The sequence below is a fragment of the Leptidea sinapis genome, chromosome 34 (assembly GCF_905404315.1).
Source record: "Leptidea sinapis chromosome 34, ilLepSina1.1, whole genome shotgun sequence".
NCBI classification, from domain to species: domain Eukaryota; kingdom Metazoa; phylum Arthropoda; class Insecta; order Lepidoptera; family Pieridae; genus Leptidea; species Leptidea sinapis.
Genome location: NC_066298.1, coordinates 5,830,046 through 5,849,821, shown reverse-complemented (window position 1 = coordinate 5,849,821; position 19,776 = coordinate 5,830,046). Strand labels below are relative to the sequence as shown.

At 36.9% G+C, this 19,776-nt stretch overlaps 1 protein-coding gene across 2 annotated transcripts in view; it reads right to left on the bottom strand.

Moving 5' to 3' along the window:
• Positions 1 to 10,811: 10,811 nt before the first annotated feature.
• LOC126974933 (uncharacterized) overlaps positions 10,812 to 19,776 on the bottom strand; it is a 31,024-nt gene continuing 22,059 nt past the window's right edge. For both annotated transcript variants that reach the window (XM_050822682.1, XM_050822683.1), the window contains one exon: positions 10,812 to 13,170. In XM_050822682.1, coding sequence (XP_050678639.1) covers positions 13,039 to 13,170 — 132 coding nt within the window. In that variant the 3' untranslated portion in view covers positions 10,812 to 13,038. The remainder of the gene's footprint in view (positions 13,171 to 19,776) is intronic.

The window sequence follows — 19,776 nt, the reverse complement described above, 5'->3', positions numbered from 1 at the left end:
TTCCGAGTACTCCAAACCTTGAATACTGGTCGATTTTTGCGCGCGAAAGTGTATTTATGCGTATTATTTACGTGTAGCAAAAAAAGCTGGTGATTTCAGTGAATTTCTCAGAACGCTAGTGCGTCATAGATTTAGAATAGTGACTTTTGGTTACTATGACTACAAAAGTCGTTTATAATTTACAATATTTTTAACGAGGAATGCATTATTTACTCATAATCTACTGCTTATACTCTGTTCCTTAGAATATTCTATATTATTATATATTGTTTTAAAATTGCATAAAACAATAACATACAATCCTAATATTGAACACAAACGAAGGAAAGACAAAGTCGCCTTTGTTACACCATCTAGGACGGAGTTCTATAGCCTGCAGTATAAATGTCGTGCGGCATTTCTTTATAATAAAATACACAAACAGTTACATATATATAATAGAAACGCCCATGAATGTAAAATTGCATTAATCGCCTGGATACTACCACTAAATTATGATGATACTGAGTTGCTCTTACGACACATACGCTAAAACACACAAACACACACTAACACACACACACGCACATTTAAAATATTATTATGTTCTCTAAGAATGTTATTTTAAGGCTAAGAAAGAGCGGAGCCTCCTGGCACAAACATTCTTTAAATGCTTAAAAGGAGGTTCTTGCCACTATTTATTATGGAGAATTTGTTAAAACCAATAAAGATTTTTTTTATTTATTTTTACTATATTCCATGTTATATAATAGGTTATGGGACTATAAACGTGATTAAAGAGCTAATGCGACTTAGTGCCGCACAATGCCGAATTGTGCTGATGCCAAGAGTGGATATTTTGATTGTAGCACAATATTTCATGAATAATTAGGATTTTACGACTGCCAAAATTCGTAGACTAAGGATGAAAAGGTACTACTGGGGCGAATTAACATGACACCTCGTTCGATCTTGACGGTCGCCTTGCGAGGGCAGTATTGCAAATTTGGGTTAATCGTTAAAACGTTAATTATTGTAACACTACATTTACATTTTTATGACAGTAAGGGACGAGACAAGCAGGACGTTCATTAATGGTAATTGATACGTGCTGCATATTACAACGCAGTGCCGCTAAGAATTCTTGAAAAACCCAAAAACTCCGAGCGACACTAAAATTGCGCTCGTCAACTTCAGACATAAGATGTTAAAGTCTCATCAAGCCACGGCGCCCTTCAGACCGAGACACTATAATGCTTAGGTACACATTTCTGCTTCACGGCAGAAATAGGCGCCTACCTATTTTTTTTTCAATACTGAACTTAGCGCACTCTACTGGTACATTTGAAAACAAGTTCATGATTCAATTAATCATCAGCAAAGAATATACAGCATGTATTTTGCATTTATGAATTAAATGTAGCCACATACTTGTCAAAGCATTTGCTGACGATATACAAAACATGAACGAAATCAGTGCACTAATTAGGTCAAAATGTAGACTTTTAATTTTGAGCGAGCTGTACATTATACAATCGGGTCAAGGGGTCAACACGCAACGCGATGTTGCCATCCCGCGCGCTTCAAGTTCAAAGACGTCGTTTGTCGGATAGAACACAAGCGAATTTGCCTGTTCGCTTCTCGCGGTGATTTCATACGCGTCGGACCATCCTCAAGAGAAAGAACGCGAACGGGCTTAGGGTAGGGCACAATCTATCGATATAGCTTCTTTTAAAGGAAATAATACCCGATTCTAAAAGCTATTTAACTTTAAATACTTAGCGCACAGTGTTTCTACAAATATCGTAAAAAAAACCTGAAAACACTACGCTTACTAAATTACTTACTTAAATACTTACTGTATTTAATGAAATGAAATTGAATTTATTTATTTATTTTTTGTTTAAGTAGTAAACAGATAATAATTATAAACAAAGAAGAAATAAACATAGCGTTTTTTCATGTCTTACATGTTGTGTAATACAAAGCAATCTAATTTTTAAAAACCGTATCAACTTACCCATTGCTACTCAGGTTCTTTTAAACGGACAAATGAGCGTAGCGCACACCTGATGTTAATTGATCAGCGGAGCCCACATTCTCTTACGCCGGGCTTTTAGAAAGGTGTACAGGCTAATTTTAAAGATATCTATGTCAAGGAAGAAAGTTCTTTGAAAAAGGCATTGTAAGGGAACGCCTGACATCCTGATGGTGGAGATGATATCTTAATTTGTGGCGAGTCGTGCGAAAGTGGAATTCGGCGGCAGGAATCAGGTCAAACAGTTGTTTGGAAAACTCCTAGCAAATCCAAATTAGCCGTTCACAGAGCACTCGATCCCCGACAGTTCGAGCAGCTATGCGTTGCACACGGGCAATAGGTTCTAGCTGATACTGGGGTGCGTCCGACCAGAGATGACAACAATTGGCAGTATCTGGTGTTCCTGCGCTTTTGGAGAGCGCTAGAATCTAGGTCATCTTGAAGTATTACCGTGATCTATTAATGACCCCCAGCTTCTTTGAAGCCAATTTGCCTTCCTTAACACCTTCCAGATGACCTGTAGACATGATCGGACGCGGTCTTCAAAATCTACTCGCAGCCAGAGAGTACACCCTACCCTTGAAATTGCCGAAACCTTAACAACAGATATCCTCCCCATCGAACACACATACCCATATTATTATAAAAGGCATTTATTTTCTCAAACATGATTCCTTTAGAATTCTTTTTGATGTCATTTCTTATACTACTAGATACTACTACCGCTTCGGAAACAAATGGCGCTCTGAGAGAGAAGCCATATATTCACGCCGGTTTTTTTAACTGCACTCTGCACTCCATGAAGTAATCCCAAAAAATTAAAATTCCTTCAATAGTATAGGAGTCCATCGCGGACAAACAACGTGACACGTAATTTATCTTATATCTTTAAACGAGCAATTCTTGTATATAAATATATATATAAACTGAATCTTGGAAACGGCTCCAACGATTTTTAGTGTACAGGTAGTTTCGGGGGCGAAAAATCGATCTAGCTAAGATTCAATTTTAAATAATGTAGTTTTATTCGTGTTTTAATGAGAAACTGCTACAATAACATTAGAATACAAAGTTAAATTTTGCCACTATATACAAGAATATAATATTTCAGATGTGACATTGGGTGATCCAGATGTACTATAAGTTTTTTTTGTAAACTTTTGTACCTTCTTGAAAATCCGAGCAAGGCTCGGGCATCCAGGTACTATATATTATTCACGGACGAGTAAAAAAAGAAGGACTCCGCGCCGAGATATTAGCAAGTGAAGCACCGTTATGCTTTTGTGTGTGTGGATACGGGGGATACTAGTTACACAATTTTTTCTCCCTTAAATAATCATATATGGCAACAAATACTTATATCGTTTTTACACTTAATCACAACGCTCGACGGCATTTTTAAAATATTTTATGGAGACGCAAACTGATCTGTCACAGACGATGACTATTCTCATAATGGCCGCCTATCGGCCTGTAGTAGTGTAAGTGGGGCTATGTATTTACACGTTAATCGGCTTGTTTTGGTACTACACTGTTATGTAAGGTGACACGGAGTCCTTATTTTTTTACTAGTCCATGATATTATTAAGATAAGTCTCTAAATTATAAAGAAATAGGGACTCTTGCGGTCATACAATAAGGTGTAATTTAGATCACAAGACTCTACTAACCTACATTTATATTCACCTAGAAGTTGCCTCTCTTTCTAAAGCGCGACTCTTACCTCTTCCTACGCCATTAGCGTTGACTTCTTTACCTAAACTGTACCTACCTAGTATATGGTCATCTTATAAAAATAGCTCAGTTTTTCTATAATATAAATAGGGACGCAATCCTAATTTTAAATCAATATTATTTCGTTGCCAAACCAACATTAGTTATATGAACAAGAAATAAAAAACTGCGTATCGAAATTCGTGAAAAACGGCAAGGCAAAAGCAAAAGTTGTTTTGAATGATAAGACAATGCCCTGGTCCGCCTTTGCTTCAGCATCCTTCATATTGGCCCTAAATACCAGTAATTTATATCTATTTCCTAGGTTGAAGGATTAATTCAAAGGACAGGGAATAAGTAATATATTTTGAATATTTTGTGATCAAGTATACCTGATAGAGCAGAGCAAGCCCAGGATCCATAGTGAAATCTTTTCACAGTTTTATATTCGGTATTAACCCGCATTAGTGTTCTTGAGAGGTTAAGTAGAAATGACGCATAACCTGTAACGTCTGTATTAATCACAGCTAAAAAATTGGACATCCAGTTTTAATCATAATGTGATCTAAGCAGCTTTTGTTTCTGGTTGAAAAAGTATGTCCAGGTAGAATACCATGGCTAGAAACTAAAGATAAAAAATCCTCCGATTGAGCTTTTGTAGTGATGTGACTGACAATAATAATTATACTGTTGAACAATTTATGCTGTACCAATAAGGAAAAGAAATTGCTTATATCTCTGAAGCTGAAAACATGTAGTTCATCAATATTCCTTTATACGTTCCTAATATTTTGTGTCAGTAGAGTCCTCGAGTCGTCCTTGCCTTGTGTGATATACCGACACTTCTCTGCCTTAGATGTTGACAAATGGTCAGTGCCGCCTTTGCACATGAGACATTTTGCATTTGAATGTTGACATTTTTTCCCTCCAACTCGACTCTTGACGACAACGGAAGCACACCGCCGACCATCCCGCCGAGTCAGCAGAGTGTCAGTGCTCTACCTGAAGTACAGTTCAGACAGGACGTCAGGAAGTCGAGCGGACCGGATGGCATTTCTCCAATCGTGCTTAGAACGTGCGCCCCTGATTTGACGCCGGTGCTAACGCGTTTATTCCACCACTCTTATTCAAAAGGCGTAGTCCCTGACTCATGGAAATCAGCCCTTGTCCATTCGATCCAAAAAAGGAGATAGTTAGGATCCGGAAAACTACAGGCCTATTGCTATTACCTCCCTGCTCTCCAAAATCATGGAGATCATAATTATCCGCCAGATCTTTAGCCAGACACTACGGCTTTCGCTATGGTCGGTCGGCAGGCGATCTTCTGGTATACCTAACACATACATGGGCGGGGGCTATCGAAAGCAAGGGGGAAGGCCTGGCAGTTAGCCTGGATATAGCGAAGGCCTTTGATTTTGTATGGCACAAGGCCCTCCTCTTAAAACTTCCATCATTTGGGCTTCCCGAGAGCTAATGCAAGTGGACCTCCAGCTTCCTCACTGGGCGCAGCATACAGGTCGTTGTCGACGGTTATTGCTGGAACCCGAAGCCCGTGAACGTTGGAATGCCCCAAGGCTGTGTGCCATCTCCCACGCTGTTTCTTCTGCATATCAATGATGTGTTGGACATCTCCAACATACATTGCTATGCAGACGACAGCACTTGTAATGCCGTATACACGGGCCGTGCAGGTCTCTCTCGGGATATCGTCGACCAATGCCGGGAAACTTGTGTCTTCTATCGAGTCCTCTCTTGAGAAGAGCGAAGAATGGGGTAAATTGAACCTTGCGGCTGGATCACTTGGCGTTGCGTAGAGACGTCGCTTCATTGTGTGTCTTATATCATCCCCACCATCTGGGTGTGTGGCGGTCCTCTGCAGTGCTGCTATCAAGGAGCCTTCTTCCACGTACTACAAAGCTGTGGAATGAGCTTCCTTGTGCGGTGTTTCCGGGACGATACGACATGGGTACCTTCAAAAAAAAGCGCGTACACCTTCCTTAAAGGCCGGCAACGCTCCTGTGATTCCCTCTGGTATTGCAAGAGAATGTGGGCGGCGGTGATCTCTAACACCAGGTGCACCACCCGTACGCTCGTTTGTCCTCTTTTTTCATAAAAAAAAAGTTAGCGTTAGGCCCTCTTCTATTGTGATACAGAGGATGCTGAGGTGACCTTACTCGGCGCCACCGAAATGTTTGAACTTCTTATGATTAGAGTATCTGACGATGAGTTGTACATAGCAATAGCATAGATGTATATTTTTCATATTATTAGGAATACTTATGTTAATACTAAAACGTGTAGTAGGTACACAAATGTGCGTATTTTTATAACATGGAATAATTATGTTTTAGATTTACAGGCTGGTCACAAGACATCCTCTATACAAGTCGTTTTTAGGAAGTCCAGTTGTTCAGTGCTGCGTGAGAGGATAGCAGTGGACACTTCAGTTTTCTTAATAAAACCTTTACCATACTTCACCCAGCAGAACTTATAGTTCTCTGCTATTACCAGCATTCGAGCGTGATAATACAATTGCTGAGCATTAAGTGTTAAGAGCTCGGACATATCTTAATATATATAAATCTAGTGTCCTGATGTTTGTTTCCAGTAAACCCCTAAACTAATGAACGGATTTCATGGAGTGCAGTTTAGTCCAAATTGAGAGATAGGATAGCTTTTATTTCGATTTGCGACCCATAACTATTCTTATTTCAAATATTTGTTTTGTATGGATATATTTTCTATGAGAGTGTAGATTGTATTTATTTCTTTATTTTATATATTGTATTTATTTAAAGAAATTAGGAACTATTCTTTTTTAGTGGTGTTGTTAAATTCTACATTTTCTTTTTGTTGTATACAACAAAATTAGTACACGATTACAATCGGTGGATAGTTCTTATGTCTACATCGTGTATGCCCTCTTCAATTTCGGCTCCAATGCTTTTTACAATTTGCAGAACATCTTCATCTGGAGTCACAGGAACGTTTCGTGTTTCAATGTGGTTCATCATTTGCAAAAGTCACTGGTCATTCGTAAGTCGCTACTCGATATCACGCCGGGCGTACTTACAATTTTGATACCTACACGGGGATTGTGACTTGCCTGTCTACGTGTTCAAAGTTTAGTTCATAAAACTATCCAGAGAAAGCGCCGATTATTTGGCTTAAAATTCGTAAACAGTTATCAATGCATTTTCATTTATAGTAAGTTCAAAAGTTGGTCGCGTCCGTAGGAATCTCCATCTTTATAAAGAAACACCCTACGTGGCCCCTGGGTGGTGCAAAATGAGAAACATCGCCTAGTCTTGGGCGGCGGTAAATAGCCCGATCTGGTGAGCCTAACCAGCTCATTCTGTTGCTAGCTACCTTAGGAAATGAATACAACAACTCGGTTCCTCTGGTCATATCTCGGGGGTCTCGGCTTCATCATCTGGACTACGAGGAAGACAACCTCAATAAAAAATTACCTCAATCCCAAGGTGTGAACCGCACCAAAGGGATGAATGGCTGTGGGGCATCCCAGCTACTACCGCCAGCCATGATGGACATTGTACATATCATGAGTATCGCCTTCAGATGAGAATGGGCGTCACGTCATATGCGACCGTATAAATCGACACTACTCATGGGAACATTATGGACCTAAATAAAAATAAAAAACTTAACTAAAATGAAAGAGTAATCAACCCAGGAAAGTACAGGAGAATCCCTACCTCTCCCAAACACAGGTCTTCATCAACTCTCTTTGCGGATCTGACGGAAGAAATGCATCCATCAACATCAGAATCGAAACTGATTCATCAGACACAAAATAATGTTCTTCTCTAGACCACGGTACCTCTCTGATATTCTTATTTAACCCATCTAAGGAAATATTAATCAAAGCTGTGCAGGATAGTATAGATTTCGCTCAACATTCACTTCCCTTGAACATAACCACAACAAGTTCCAGACCACACTGGCAGAGAATTGCAGACCCTAAGACCAACAAGCGAAAAAGAAAATGTCATTCACCGGAGGCTACGGAAAGTATTACAAAATAGATTCTCTATTCTACCCACAGATATGACTGGAGACACTAACAACCCAGCCAAACCTCCACCACAAATCTTGTATGAAGATGTGAATAAACTGAAAGCAGCAATTGAAACAGTTCTAGAGAAGAAAGACTACACACTAAAGCTTACTTCTAACAATCAATTTAAGAGTCAACTGCACTGCTGTGGATCCATACAAGAAACTTATTGGCCTTGTTTTGGAATTGGGGCTAATAGGCCACACCTTCGCAAGAAAGGATGAGAGATACTACAGATTGGTTATCAGTACACTGCACCACGTGAAGTCATTATCCAAGCATTTGACGAAACTGGCAACAAAATTTATGGTGACATCATAAATGCAAGAAGAGGCCTTGAAAAAAAGCCAACATCTACATTTGTTATCAACTTGAAACGTAGCCCTAACAAGCTAAGAAAATTAGACACATCCACAACACTGTAGTCACAATCGAGGATCCCAAAAAAAAGACCACTCTTGTGCAATGTACAAGATGCCAGCATTATGGCCATACAAAAAACAATTGTTTTATACCATATCGCTGTCAAATGCGCAGGACAATACAAGACAAGTGACTGCACAAAAAAAGACCGCAGTGCCTCTGCACAATGTGAACTGTGTGTAGGTGAACATTCGGCCAGTTACAAGGGATGTGAAGTATATCGCGAAATACTTGCAAGAAAACAACTCCGCTTAGTAAATGCCCTATTAGATAGGGCAACCTCCTGATTTCTGAGACTACTTACTTACTAATAAAAGTTTAGTAAATATAAAGAACTATACAATCTACGACTCTAAGGACCCAGACTGAATTGCACATGGAGGAACAGCCATAGTATTTATGTCATCTATTAAACGTTATGAACTCAGTACCAGACAGAACACACCCAAGCAACCACAATATCAGCAGAAGAAAAACAGGCAACTTTAACATCTCCGCTTTATACTTACCACCCAAACCTAAAATTAAAGAAGAACAACTCATACACTTCTTCAGTACTCTTGGTTCCAGGTTTAAAGCCGGGGGGATACTGGAATGGCAAGCATCCGCACTGGGGCTCAAGACTGACTACCACATGAGGACGGCAACTCAAGCTCGTAATTGATAGTAATAGCCTTACAAGACTAACCACAGCAGAGCCAACACATTGGCCAACTACCCGACATGATAGACTTCTTTATATGTAAAGGAATGTCACAGTTTTTCACCTCAACCACCTCATGTCTAGATGGGTCTTCGAACAACACTTCTGTACTGCTAACAATCAGCACACTATTATTAGAAAATGAAGATACCACGAAACTATACAATAAAAGCACTGATTAGGAATTATTTAAGGAAATCATCAATGAAAGACTTAATTTTAAAACATCCAGGAGTACTCCAGGGATCGGTTCTTGTTCCGGTACTGTACACAATCTACACATACATACATACACGTCCTGTCAGAAACACCTGATGTAGTAACTGCTACTTTCGCCGACGACACCTATATCCTTGCAAGTAATGAGGATCGCAACCTCCAACGTAGACTAGATTAAAATTGTTGACTGACTCAAAAATGTGCGAATTAAAGCTAGTGCATCGAAGTCAACCCAAGTTAATTTCGCCCTCCCACCAGGAAACCAGGTCCAGCGATTCACCTGGGAGACGCGACACTGCCACACAATGAATCTGTAAAGTACCTGGATGGAAGACTCACTTGGAAAGCACATCTTCAAAAGAAACGAGAGCAACTCATCCATAAGTATCGTGGATTCCAATGGTTGCTCAGAAGTAATTCAGTCCTAAGTCTAGACAACAAACTCCTTATATATCAGGTAGTTTTAAAGCCAATCTGGGCTTACGTATCCAGCTCTGGGGATCAGCATGCAACTTCCACATTGCAATTATACAGACAGCCCAAAATGGCATCCTTAGAAATCTATCGAATGCCCCATAGTTCCTAAAAAACAATGAAGTTCATTTTTATACTACTCACAATAAACCTTCCAAGGAAACACAAGCGAAATAGCATTGTCGAATTGGCCTTGAAGTGAAGGGAAGATAGGTAGATATGGACCATATATATATATATGGACCACTCTTCCAACAAAATTCTAGATATTCAACACATCTGCTCATAGTTTGGGGACTGATTGCAGACATTAATATAAAAAATAAAACACGCTTTATATAAAATTAAACTAAAAAATAGAAAATAAATTTTAATAAATTTAAATTGAAAATAGTGTAAGAAAATATATTTCATTATAAACAAAAGCGTGGGGTGTAGAAGAATTATTATTTTAATAATATCTTTTACCACCCCTCGCTTTTTTTTTACATAGAAATATATTTTTTTTTATAATAATTCTTCTACATCTTTTACCACCCCTCGCTTTTGTTTATAATGAAATATATTTTTTTTTATACTATTTTCAATTTAAATTTATTAAAATTTATTTTCTATTTTTTAGTTGAATTTTATATAAAGCGTGTTTTTTAGTTTTTTAAAACTATTATTTATTTTTAATTTTTTAGATTGAATGTAGGGATTTTAATATCTGCGAATAAAAATATTTTAGTTAATTGGAAGATCACTTAATTCAGCTAGCCGGAGATCACCGAACTAGCTCTTATAATTAGTAGCTCAGTTAAATCACGCATTAATAATTTATAATGGAAACAGAATACTTAAACAGCGCCATCTTTTCGTAAATAAAAACATTACTTCATCATTACAGAATCATTTGTATACGCATATATTCCATGATATCATTTCATAAGTTCATTAAGAGTTTATTAAAATGCTGCTAGATGGCGTGAAACACAAATTCATTTATTCTAAAATTATATAAATTGGCAAAAATCTTATTTTGCATATTGAATAATGGGATAATCTTGTCAAATTAGTGTAATGTCATCGATCCTCGATAAATCTACAAAGTTTGAGCGAAATGTAGCCGTTTAAAGTGGGTCAATATCGCGCCCAATGAAGTCGGTTACAAACATACAGGTGAAGCTAATAAAAAGCGTGTAAAAATATTGTAAGTGAAGCCATTTAATTCTAAAAACATGACACGGTTTCCTAAGACTATTGAACACTCCGCTATAAATAAGTTCCGAACCATTTTGTATGAATTTAATTTTTATGTTCAAGTGTTGGTTGACAGGATCATCCTGCAGCCAGTCACCACTAGTCATCACTCACCACCTCCTCCAATAAAACACAGCAAATCTGGCACGGTTTCATTTATTAATAACAAGGTTGGCTTAGTGGTGCCGCGAGTAGATTCATAATCCTAGTATTACTCTTTGATTCAATCATATATTTACATTTTATCTTTAATTATACGTACATTACAATTCTGTATATTTACACATAATTCATTATCTATATATATATTTACATAATATACGAAAATAAGAAACATGATTTTGCCGACACTAATATTCTAATATAATAAATCTTTATTTTTGTACTCCTAACCAAGGGAAGAAACTTATCGATTTGTTATGAGTAGGCATGAGACTAAGTCGAGGGCCTTATTACACTGGAGTAGTGGAATCGAACTTTCTCCCGATGATTCAATTCAAAAGCTACACCATAATAATTTACAATAATACCTAAGTCACAAGTGGAAATGGTATAATAATTATTGTTATCTGTTATACAGATAGCTTATAACATTGTTTTATAAATTGTAACCAGTGTCGTTTTAATCAAAACACTCAATAGCAAAATAAATAACAAATGGGAAACGTATTAGAAATGGATTTACCCAATTTTTTAGTGAACCACGGCCACTAATTCGGATTCCTATGCAACTTTATCGGCCGCAAATTTGTTCGTAATAAATGACGCACTACCAATGAAGAACATGGCCCTGGCAACAAATAATGTCAAGACATTGCGGTCGTTCGTGGCAACTGCTTAAATGGTAGGCTCTAAGTTCTTTAAGGCCAACTATCCTATCTATAGCTATCCTCAAATTGATGGATCTAAGACACCAAATGACCCTTTAGTCCCTGGACGATGTTTCCCAGTATATGCAGCTAAATAGACAGATCTCCAAGTCATTGACTCGCGATATAAGCCGCCATAACACAGATTGTGTGAAGGCGGACATAGAGCATACCAAAGGCTCCAAAATGTTCGCACGAGATTTGACTATGGGGCAGAGCCAACTGACGAAGCTGAAGACCGGTGACGGTAGGGTCGTTTTCATCTAAGCCCGAACTCTGGAAGAAGTCGAGAAGTTCTAAGGACAGTTATACACGACTGCATGGACACCTTTTACCAACAAGGCTGACCCAAAAGCCCAAAAATTCTGTCATCTTCGAGGGCAAAACGCCGCTATCATGTAACAGAGGTATAGTGGTGGTATTCTTCAAAAACGGCAATAAAAAGCTTTTAAAGAACTTTAGGCCCTTATGACTTCTGAGCCATGTATATAAGCTTTTTGCTAGGGTTATCATGAATCATGATAATGTCTAATGTCTATGTCGCACCTGCTCCCGTAATAGTTGGGAACTATACTCTCGAAAATGTTAAATGTTGACGAGTATGTCTACCTTGGACATATAATCCAGTTGGGCAGGTCCAATTTCGGGAAAGAAGTAACTCGTCGAATCCAACTCGGAAGGGCAGCGTTCGTAAAATGTTCTCTTCCAAAACACCATAGTGTCTGAAGGCGAAGGTTTTTAAGCAGAGATAACATACGGAACGCAGACGTGGTCGCTAACTATCAGCCTTATGAGAAAGCTCATTGTTGGTTGCCCTCTGACCACCTGGGAACTGCTATGCTCGGAGTTTCCCTGCGAGATCGAATCAGAAATAAGGAGATCCGTAGGAGAACCAAAGTCACCGACATAGCCCAAATGGTTGCGTAACTGAAGTGGCAGTGAGCAGGGCTCATAGCTCGACGGACAGATGGCCGTTGGGGCGCTCGAATGGCGACCACGTACCGGAAGATGTTGTGTTGGTAGGCCCCCCGAAAGGTGGACCGACGATCTGTTCAAGATCACCGGAGTAGGGTGGATGGGGTATTGCAGGACCGATCGCCATGCTATCTTTGGGGGAGGCCTTTGTCCAACAGTGGACGTCTTCCGGCTGAAATGGAAATGACACACTTTCACCCCCGTTGACACGTCAACACGGGCAATTTCCGAGCAGGTTTAGTATAAGGTAATTATAGTCACTAAATATCATACAATATACATAAATAGTGAACAAGTAAACCTAGCAGGAGTGATTCCGAGATTGTCATTTGTTGCGATCTGTATGTGTTGAGGAGGAGCAGGCGGCGGGCGAAGCGTCCGGGGCTGGCCGCCGCACGCTAAACGAGTTGAGCGAGAGCGGCGCGCCCTCCACGATCTCCAGCTCGCCGCTATTGACCTGCAAGAGAATACAAATTCACTTACTGAGATACTTAAACTAACATGATACACATATTGAGCGGCAAATCGTAGTGTATGTACTATATATAATTTAAGTGGTTATATTTAAAGTTACAATAATTACACAGAGTTACAATAAATACTAATTAGGTAGATACATTAATAACGAAATAGGTGGGTAACGTATAAAATAAATGTTTACAGTAATGGATGAAATACCTACACTATTTCATTATTTGTTATAATGACAGCTATGAGGGTATTTGTTTATTAAGGTCTCGTTCATAGTCATAGCCGGAAGCGGTCTAACAAAATAAGTTATGAGAAATCCTTCAAAATGTGGTGTTTTAACGTTTTTTTTTAAACATTTAATGATTGTAATTCTTTAATATCTTTTGGTAGGTTGTTATACAATTTTGCCCCTTCGTACATTATATTTCTTGTTCCATATTTTGTTCTAGGTTTTATTAAGCAAATATTAGGCATGTAAGTTTGCTTTGTACACTATCTATATGCGGTTTAGTTGAGGGTCAAAAATTAATCCCAGGTATTTCTCTTTGTTAACGTTGTTAATAACTTGACCGTTTATAGTCAATGGATTGTAATGATCAATTTCTTATTTTTTGCAGCGAATACAATATAATTTGTTTTGCTTGTATTTATAGTTAGTAAATTTGTTTGCAACCATTCATGTAGAAGACCAAGGTCATGTTGTGCTTTTTTTACTATGGTATTTACTGATTGACCCGTGTAGAATAAACTTGTGTTATCAGCTTATAATGTTATATCTCCTTGTAAACCGGTTTCATGAAATTCATTTATGTAAATTAAAAATAATAACGGTCCAATAATTGTACCTTGTGGAACGCCATAAGTTACTAATTGGGGACTGCTCTGGGTATCTCCTAATTTCGTTATTTGGTATCGATTTGAGAGGTATGACTGAAACATTTCATAGGCCGATCCAGTTATTCCTATGGATTTTAATTTAGTTAAAAGTTTTTCATGGCTAACAGTGTCAAATCCTTTTTTAAATCGATGAATATACCAAGAATTATTTGTTTCTGATCTATGCTGAGTTTTAATGATGTAATTAAATCCATTGCCGCAGTAAGAGTATTTTATTTAGGCCGGAAACCATATTGTTTTTAGATTAAAGTAGGTACCTACTTGCTTATGTAAAATTCTTTCAAATATTTTTGATAATATAGGTAGTACTGATATTGGTCTGTAGTTGTTCGGATTGGTTTTACTTCCTGCCTTATGTAATGGACTCACTTTGGCTATTTTTAAAGAATCGGGGAAATGGCCGTTAGTAAAGCACTTATTTATACAATGAGTGAGACTTTCTACTATTAAAGATTTTAGGCATTTTATGGTTTTAGTTGTAATTTTGTCTATACCAGAACTTGTGTTTGAGTTAAATTATTTATTAATTTTTCTACCTCGTTTACAGTGGCAAGTTTCAGTTTACGTAGGGCTGAGTCATTTTGTAAAATATTATCAGCTGTTAAAATCTGTTGAGTTATATGATATTTTTGAGGAATTTGGCCGGCTAGCTCAGCTCCAATTATAGGAAAAAAAAATATTCGCAAATATCTTTACTTTCTGTAATTTGGCCTGAAGGAGTATCTAGTTTTGCAATTGTTAACACAAAGTTTTTTTATCAGTCGCTAGGTACCGCTGCACCACGGCGATTTACCAATTATCTGTGATTTGGGTACATGGAACAGACCGGCCAGAGAAGAACGGGCGCAACAAACTCAGCGGGCTTTTTTTCATCAAAAAATATGTTTACAAAGTAACATTGTAAAATTAAACTTATTATTTAATAGCCTGTGGGCGGTCGCTCCATTCCCAATTTGTGGTATCATTAAGAAAGTCATTTATGTAATAGTAACCTTTACCACACAAACGTTTTTTAACAATTCTTTTGAATAACTTAATACTTTTGTGTTGAACATTTTCTGGGATCTCGTTGTAAAGGCATATTGCCCCAAAAAAGACTTACTAACTCGACTTAGCCGAAGAGTAGGCATTGTAAGCTTATCAAAGTTATAAGTCTGTTCTTGGTGTTAACATTATGGCTTTGACAATTTCTAGCAAATTCACTTATGTTTCTATGAACATACATTACATTATCAACGATATATTGAGAAGCAGCAGTCAAGATGTTAATTTCTTTGAATTTTTTTTATTTTTTATTTATTTATATAAGTAACAAACAGTTTCATACAACTATCTTAATAACTATGAGTTAATATAAACCTTTAGTTCCCTGTGTTATATACAGGTTATGGCGCATTTATATACTTAAAGTTTACGTGTAAGAAGGTGAATTTTATAAAGTATATAAAATATGTATAGATACTATAATATCTTATAGGAAAGTATGTAACTTATTTAAATTTATCACTTTTGTTTTTGATTTTAAGGTATCTTTTTAATTTATTTATGGAGTTACAAAATATATTAATATGATTAAAGGAGTTATTATAAAGTTGACAGGCACGTCTTATGAAACTATTATGGGTAAAACAAGTTCTACTGATCGGAATTGAGAATAAAGGTTTTTCTCTACTGTTGCGTTCACACATACGAGGTATCCTAAATGTAATCTTCTGTAATAACGCAGGGGCGTCAATAACATAACTTATGATTTTATATAATATGGTTATATCGAATTTGTCACGACGGTATGATAGAGATTCTATTTTATGTTTGTCTAATGATAATTGGTAATTAATGAATTCATCATGTTCTAAATTCTAGAGCCTTAATAAACTTTTTTTGAATTCTTTCTAAACGATCAACGTGAATTTGATAAAAAGGTTTCCAAACTGCACATGCAAATTCCAAGTGACTTCGTTCAAAACTATTAAATAAAATTTTATAAGTTAAAGGATCCTTAAATGGTTTTCCAGCGCGTAAAATGAAACCAAGTTGTTTATATCCTTTATTTACGATTTTATCAATATGATGAACATATGTGAGTTTCGAGTCTAAAATTACGCCTAGATCCCTAACTTCAGTGACTCTTGTGAGTTCTTTACCACGAAGATTATAATTGCAAAATATTGGATTGCGTATTCTTGTAAATGTAATAATATGACACTTTTCTGTATTAAAAATAAATTAAGGTTTGTGCAATTAATTTCAAAAGTATTTATATCACTTTGTAGTGCAATGCAATCATCTATAGTACGTATTACTTTATATATTTTGGTGTCATCTGCATATAATATTGAGTTAGATTTCTTTAGAATCTCAGAAATATTGTTAATATACAAAATAAATAATAGAGGGCCCAAATGCGATCCTTGTGCAACACCAGAACTTATTGATTTAAAATCAGAAACGAAACCACTAGTTACAACAGCCTGACTCCTTTTTGTGATGTATGACTTTATCCATCTAAAAAGATCACCATGTATACCGAGTTGCCAGAGCTTCATCAATAGAGTGTCATGACAAATTTTGTCAAATGCTTTGGCAAAATCGGTATACACAGCATCCACCTGGTATTCCTTGTCCATAGCATCTAACAAAAATTCATTAAACACCAAAAGATTACTATCAACACTTCTACCTTTAAAGAATCCATGTTGATTTGGGCAAATATGTTGACGGACAGCTACAGATAATTGGTTCGTTACTATTTTTTCAAATATTTTTCCAAATTGACATAATTTAGATATTGGCCTATACTTTTCTATATCCATGCTAACAGAACCTTTCGGTACAGGGGTTATATACACTTGTTTCCAAAAGTTCGGCATACATCCTTCATCAATAGACTGCTTATATATTAAGAAAATAGGAAGTGCCAATGATCTAGCACAATTTTGTTTAAATAATGGATGAATGCCATCTGGACCGGCTCCTTCATTAGTATTAACTGATTGAAGATATTTTAGAACCATATCCATACTTAAACTGACTGTACTAATTTCTACTATTGCTGAGGGATTTATTTCATTGTCATTATAGTGGCGTGGATGATCTTTAGGCTTTTCAAAGACTGATTGAAAGTGTTCATTAAACATGTTACGAATTTCTTTACCATCTGAGGACGTCGATTCTTTATATTGCATAGTTTGTGGCAGACCCTGATTAGCTAAAATAGATTTAATATAAGACCGAAAAAAGTTTGGATATTTCTTGATATTTTTTTCAGAAAATTCATTATAACAGTTATAACATTCCATTTCTAGTTTGCGAGCTCTTCTTCTTAATAGGGAGTAACTACTATAGTCAAGGGGATTACCATATAGTTTCCATTTTTTGTGCACTTTTCTTTTCTCATTTAACATTTTTCTTAAGGCATTACTGTGCCATATGGGCATTGAGTTAGAAATACGGTTCTTACGATAAGGAATGAATTTAGAAATTAAATTATTAATTATATTATAAAGTTTTAAGACACAGTTTTCTACATCTAATGATTCAAAAAGCGCAAACCAGTCAGTAGCTAATAATTCTTGATTAATTTCATTGTACTTACCCAAATGAAAATTGTGTATGTAACTAGATTTAGCTTTAAAAGGAAAAAGATAATTTAATGTGAGTACTATATACAGGGATCTGTGATGTACATCTTCATTAGTGAGCTTGAACAGTACAATTTGTGTTACATAATACCAAATCAAGTAATCGGTTGTTAATATTTTTTATTCTATTATATTGTTGGAAATTAGAAAAAGCAAGGAATTCAGAGAAACATTGTATAACTTGGTTACCACTGGGCATTAGTAACAGATTATTACTTTGTAAATCGTGCCACTGTGCATTAGATAAATTAAAATCGCCGGTTACTAAAAACAAATCGTTTGGTCTTTCTATAATTATTTTACCAGTAATTACAGTAAACGAAATCATAGTGTCTTTATAAGAAGGTCCTTGAGGGATATAGATGCAGGCTATATTTACATAACGTGTCGGCCCACTTTGCGTATCATGTAAAGGAATCGAGATCCACACACAGTTACAAGTAGCGGCTGGCAGGACCGGCCAGTCTCGCTGCACTGGTTGTAGGTCGGCGCGCACGGCTACTGCCACGCCACCACCGCGGGCCGCACCGCTCGCCTCCCACGACCTGTCGCTACGATAAACATAATACCTACGATCGAAATACTCACCGCTATGAAAGTCAGCTGTTAGCCAGGTTTCAGTTATCAAAATTATGGCATAACTATTTATTGATACTTCAGAAATGAATTCATTAGATTTTGTTCTAAAACCCCTAACGTTCTGGTAGTAAATTTGAAATGATTGTTGAGTCAACATTTTATTAGCCTAAATTTAATTAAAATAAATTAATACCCAACCAATATTTGTGTATATTTATCATATTTACCTAAACCTCGTATACGTGAATAAAAACTAAGTTTATACATAAGACGTACCTGTTTACCACTACAAGTATATACAATAATAAATTTTAATGCGAAAAAGTTTAATGTGACGTTACTATAATATAATGTAAGGAGAATTAGTCACTTCAGTTTATTTAAATCTTGTTCACTTGTTATACGGAGAGCCTTAGATTTATCACTCTTTCTAATAAATAATTACAGTCACGAATCCATAAATAAGAGTAGTGTGAATCTTCTTTGATTTTCCTGGCCTGCTTCAGAAGTAACTTATTAGATGGAGTAAGGTGATCTGACACATATAGGTTCACTGTAGGTCCAGGCAAACCTATATCAGCTGTTGTAAGGCCGCGGCGCGCGCGCACGGCTGCTATCAGCGTATCCTTGCGGAGTCTCCTGCTAAATCTGTCTATGATCGCGGGGGGCCGGCTGCTAGAAGACTGTGTTTGATCTTCACTAACGTTGGGATTCACAAAACGACGAACACGATGGATGTAATCTACATCAGATTCTTGTAATTGAAACGCAACCTTATGACAGATATCACGTACAATAGATAGCAGATTTTCACCATTCGAGACTGGCCTGGCACTCCTGATATTTCAACATTATTCAATCTCGAGTGTTGACCCTGCTCGTTAAAATTTAGAATTTTGCTATCAATGATTCTTTAGGACCTAGGTTATAAATAGCACGAATAGCCCTCTTCTGCAGCACAAATATTGTATTTATATCGGTAGCGTTACCCCATAGCAATATACCATAGGACATAATACTATGGAAATAACTAAAGTATACTGGTCATGGTACTTTTAGTTAATTTAATTTTTGATAATTATTAACTACAGTTGCAATAAAAAAACCACATATGAAACTATGAATAGTTTAGACAATGCAGAGCTAGTTTAGAATTGAGTCGTAAGTTCAAAATAACTGCTCCAGCTAAATTCAAATTTTAGCTTTGGACGTCAACTTCTCGGCCACCCAGTATAGATAAGGAAGAGGAACGGTCCGAGAATAGACACTTCTTGTTCCTCAATACAGAGAAGAGTCCCAGGAGATCTCCTGCCAGTCACATCGAGTTTCTGAATTCTATTGTTTAGATATGAAATCAGAAGATCAAGCGCAGTTCCTTTTATGTCATAGTGACATAGCTTCCTGACCAGAGTTGAATGTAGAACACAATCAAAAGCCTTAGATAAATGACAGACGACGCCAATTGCATTCTGCGA